Raw genomic sequence first — 4,997 nt, 5'->3', positions numbered from 1 at the left:
TTTTTTTTTTTTTTTTTTGAGACAGAATCTCACTGTCACCCTGAGTGGAGTGTCATGGCATCACAGTTCACACCAACTTCCAACTCCTAGGGTGAAGTGATCCTCTTGCCTAAGCCTTCCACATAGCTGGGACTATAGGTGCCTGGCAAAACACCCAGGTACTTTTTGTCTTTTCAGTAGAGAAGGTGGTCTCAGTTTCTTGCTCAGGCTGGTCTCGAACTCCTGTCCTCATGCAATCTCCATGTCTTGGCCTCCCAGAATGCTAGGATTATAGGCATGGAGCCCCTGTGCCCAGCCTTGAACAGTCATTCCTTAATACAACAATTCTACACACTATAGATAAAAAACAAAGAACATAAAATATATCATAAAAATATGGAACTGCTGCTTAATAAAAACCAAGCATTTCTAATATATGGAAATGTATGACAGGAAATCAGCAGAAGTTTACACAATCAACAGAAGACATAGAAACAGAAGCAGAATGATGCTCCATGTTCTGATACAGGATCTTTTTGTCCGTACTCTTTCCCGTTCTGCTGAGTAACAATCTCAAAAAGGAAACCTAGGCTTGGCATGGTGGCTCATGCCTGTGATACTAGCACTACGGGAGGCCGAGATCGGTGGATTGACTGAGCTCACAAGTTTGAGACCAGCCTGAGCCAGAGCAAGACCTAGTCTCTAAAAATAGCCAGGCTTTGTGGCAGGCACCTATAGTTCCAGCTACTTGGGAGACTGAGGCAAGAGAATCACTTAAGCCCAAGAGTTTTGCTGTGAGTGGTGATGCCACCACACTCTACAAAGTGAGACTCTGTCTAAAAAAAAAAAAAAGTCAACCTAGTCTCCTCTTACAGGAGGGACCTGTAGAGAAAGTAGAACTGAGGAATAGCTGAAAGAGCTTGTGAAAGAAGAAAAAATTCATTTATCGGTCTCTACCCCAATCCTGACAAAGAGCCTCTGATCACGTGGAATTTCCTGGGTAACAGAAGTGTGATTTGTTCCAAGAAGGCAACTTTGGTGATCTCCTGGTCAGGGGCTAGTCAAGAGAAAGACCAGACCGTAATGAGAAACCAGGAATATCAAAGCCCCAAATTCAATCCCTCAGGAAGGAGAGAGGGGATAGAGACTGAGCTAATGTTGCTCATGCTCACATGATGAAGTCTTTGTAAAAATCCCTCACCACAGGGCTCAGAGAGCCTCTGAATGCTGGGCACGTGGAGGTTCCTGGAGGGTTCCATGAAAAGGCCATGAAGCTCCTCAGCCCTGTCCCCTTAGCCTTGCCCTATGAATCTCTTCATCTGTTCGCCTGTGTCCTTTGAAAAATCCATTACAATAAACCAGTAACCCTAAGTGCTTTCCTGAGTCCTGTGAGCCACTCTAACACGTGTGGAGAACCAGAGGCATCATGGGAACCTCGATTTGCCGGCAGGAAGGAGAGCTGACAACTCACTGCCTGCAATTCGTGACTGAAGTACATGGCAGTCTTGGGAACCTGACCTTTAACCTGTGGGATCTGCCTCCAGTTTCAGGTAAATAAGGTCAACTAAATTGCATTATAGGACACCCAGATGGTGTGGGTCAGAAAATTGGTTGTGGGAGGAGAGAAATCCCCACACACTTTGGGGACCAGAAGAGGGATTTTGTGATGAACGGTGTGAAAGAGGAAAAACAATGCTCTGGCTCTTTCCTATCTCAGATAGATATGCACAGGCAGAGAGGGCAGCAGACAGCATGTGCAGTTTCCTGACCCCAGATGCAAAGAAACAGCAGCCAGTGTTTGCCCACATCCTGATCAGGTTTTCCAAGTACAGGAATTGGGGAGGAACCTGAATAGGGTAAGGTGTCAGAGACAGACACCCGCTAAAGACAGAGAACTGAGCACCAGATGGAATCAAGTACAGAAACACACACTATGGGGAAAAGAGACCCTCTGAAACATCCTCTCATGTGCCATAAATGGAGAAGGGAACCAGGAGTTCACTGAAGCCAGATGACAGCATATTATCCATCACAATAAAGACTTTGTCTCTGAGCTGCAGCACCAATGAAGAGGGAAAAAATAAACCATCACATGTGTAAATAACAGAGTGACAAGTGGGGACAAAGGCTTCTGTTCAGAGTTCACAGGATTTAAACTTTTATTGTACCGCAGAACTCTTTGGTGTGAGGACAGATTCCCAAACACTATTTAATGATGCAACTTTCTCTCTGCCCATCTGAGCTCTTACCTGTTATGACCTTGATACGCCAGTGGAAAAGGATGCAAATAATGTAAAGGGGTTTATTCTGAGACAAGTATGTGGGACCATCACCAGCATAAACAGCCACACCCAAGAAGCCTTGAGCAAGTGCTCTCCCCATGGCTGGGTTAGAGTTCAGTTTTACATGTCAGGAAGACAGGAAAGACATGTAAAGTCATAAATCAATACATGGAAGTGTACATTGATTTGAACTGAAAAGGCTGGACATCTCAAAGTGGGCCATTACAGGTTATAGGTGGGTTTAGAAATTCTTTAATTTGTAATTGTTTAAGGAAATGGGAATCAGTTAAGTAAATTAATGACATGCAGGTGTGGTTTAAGCTTTGTCCTGCACAGCCTCAGGCCTGTTAATGAGCTACAAAGAATATCTTCAAGAAAGGAAGGAGGAATGTGGAGACCTTCCTTCTCAGGGCCAGAAACTCAACTTTAGGGTATTTTTGGGATTCTCTTGGCAAAGAGAGGGGTCCATTTCATCAGCAGGTGGGACTTAGGATTTTATGTAGGCCAGGCATGCTGGCTCAGGTCTGCAATGCTAGCACTCTGAGAGGCTGACTAGTCCCAGACCAGCCTGAGCAAGATTGACAGCCTCTCTCTACTACAGTGGTTCTCAACCTTCATAATGCTGCAACCCTTTAATACAGTTCCTGTGGGTCACAACTCACAGGATGAGAACAGATGCTCTCCTTAAAAATAAAAAAACTAGCTGGCTGTTATGGTGGGTGCCTGTAGTCTTAGCTCCTCAGGAGGCTGAGGCAGGAACGTCCCTTGAGGCCAGGAGTTTAAGGTTACTGTAAACTATGATGCAATGGCACTCTACCCTACTCTAACAACAACAACAACAACAAAAATGTTCTTGTACTTCACAGATACTTTCCTACCCATCTGGTGGTTTTTTTTTTTTTTTGAGACTGAGTCTCACTTTGTCGCCCTTGGTAGAGTGCCATGGCATCACAGATCACAGTAACCTCCAACTCTTGGGCTTAAGCGATTCTCTTGCCTCAGCCTCCAGAGTAACTGGGATTACAGGCACCCGCCATAATGCCCGGCTCTTTTTGTTGCAGTTGTCACTGCTATTGTAGCTGGCCAGGGCCATGGCCAGGTTCAAACCTGCCACCCTTGGTATATGGGGCCAGCACCCTACGCACTGAGCCAAAGGTCCCACCCATCTGGAGTTTTTGCTATTTCCACTTCACCTCCTGAGTCCACAGCCTCTTTGTTGCTCCAACATGGACATAATAATCAGGTTAAAAACAGAGATTCCTGCTGGGCAGCACCTGTGGCTCAAAGGAGTAGGGCATTGGCCCTATATGCTGGAGGTGGTGGGTTCCAACCCAGCCCTGGACAAAAACTGAAAAAACAAAACAAAACACAGAGATTCCTGCTTATAGATGCTTATAGATATAAAAAATAAATGGAACATCAAATTCTGGTGCTTTTCCCAAATTCCAGCCACATGCAAAGATAGGAGGGAGGACATTGCAGAGAGATTTAGGGAAATATTTCACAAATTCATCCACTAAACATCCACTTCTAAATGCTGAGGGAACACTGTGAGATACTGCTGTCTAGCAGACTTCCCAAAACTACTGAACCAACAGTACAGGGGTAGAGAATAAAGAATTGGCTATTTAAAAAGTCATGTGATTTCCAGCACACCTCCAGTATGGTAAAGGGTGCAGATAATATAAACAGAGGGACAGGTAATGTCCAGATGGCACATTGAGAAGCTTTTCATTTCTGAATAAATACAGCTTCAATCTCAGTCAAAAACATAGGGAGTTCCAAGAGGCAATCAGGGAAAGTAGAAAGGTATGCAAGGATAGATCCTAACTTCAGGAGAAAAGTAATCCTCACCCAGGGAGACCAGGTTCCTGTAGTTCTCCAACATCACGTCCCTGTATAAAGTCCTCTGAGCAGGGTCCAGGCACATCCACTCCTCCTCAGAGAATTCTATAGCCACATCCTTGAATGTCAAAGGGCTCTGAAATGAAAACACAATTTACCGAAGGGTTATGGGTAGAGTTCTTATGTTTCCACAAAAAGAGAAGACAGGTGAGAGGATGGAGAAGACTCATTGAGATGATTATTCCGACAAATCCAAGTAAAGTATTTCTGAGCACATTATGTCTTCTCTTCTGTTTTACTGTAGTCTTCAACCGAAGGTTCTAATATCCTTTAAATGAGGGTATTTCTCATTCTTGTGGACAATTTAAGAAACTGACAAATAAAAACATCAATGCAGGGCTATCTCTGTATGTGTGTTAGATACTATTTTTGACACAGAAAGTGATATTGAGTATGGAGATGAGCTAAAGGATGGGTGGCAACTTCAGAGATGACAATATTCACGGTGCCTTTAACCAAAGACCAGAATCTAAAATCCAAGATATGGCAGCAAGAGCAGTGACTGAAGCTTCTGAACACTTCCCTGTGCTAGGTGTTATGCTAAATACCATATACTGACATAATAGCTCAGGAGAGAAAGCTCTGGTGCCATTTTACTGAGAACTGTGTCAGATATGGGTGTCTAATCTTTTTTTTCCTTCCATACTTTGAAGAATTGTATTGGGCCACCCATTGAATACAAAAACACTAACAAAACCTGATGAGGAAAGACAGGGCTGTGGATGAACCTCAAGGACTTTATGCTATGAAAATATACAAGGCACAAAAAGACAGTGTGGGTTTCTGCTCCTACGGAATACTTAATGTTGTTAACGTCTTCTTTTTTTTTTT

The 4,997-nt window shown here is 43.8% G+C and overlaps 1 protein-coding gene across 1 annotated transcript in view; it reads right to left on the bottom strand.

The window, feature by feature from the left end:
- LOC105886318 (zinc finger protein 347-like) overlaps window positions 1–4,997 on the bottom strand; it is a 29,263-nt gene that overhangs the window by 14,464 nt on the left and 9,802 nt on the right. Inside the window, exon 3 of the mRNA XM_012812635.2 lies at window positions 4,116–4,242. Coding sequence (XP_012668089.2) covers window positions 4,116–4,242 — 127 coding nt within the window. The remainder of the gene's footprint in view (window positions 1–4,115; window positions 4,243–4,997) is intronic.

The sequence above is a fragment of the Otolemur garnettii genome, unplaced genomic scaffold (assembly GCF_000181295.1).
Source record: "Otolemur garnettii isolate 467f Iridium unplaced genomic scaffold, OtoGar3 scaffold00212, whole genome shotgun sequence".
Classification (NCBI taxonomy): domain Eukaryota; kingdom Metazoa; phylum Chordata; class Mammalia; order Primates; family Galagidae; genus Otolemur; species Otolemur garnettii.
This window is presented reverse-complemented; position numbering and strand designations above follow the sequence as displayed.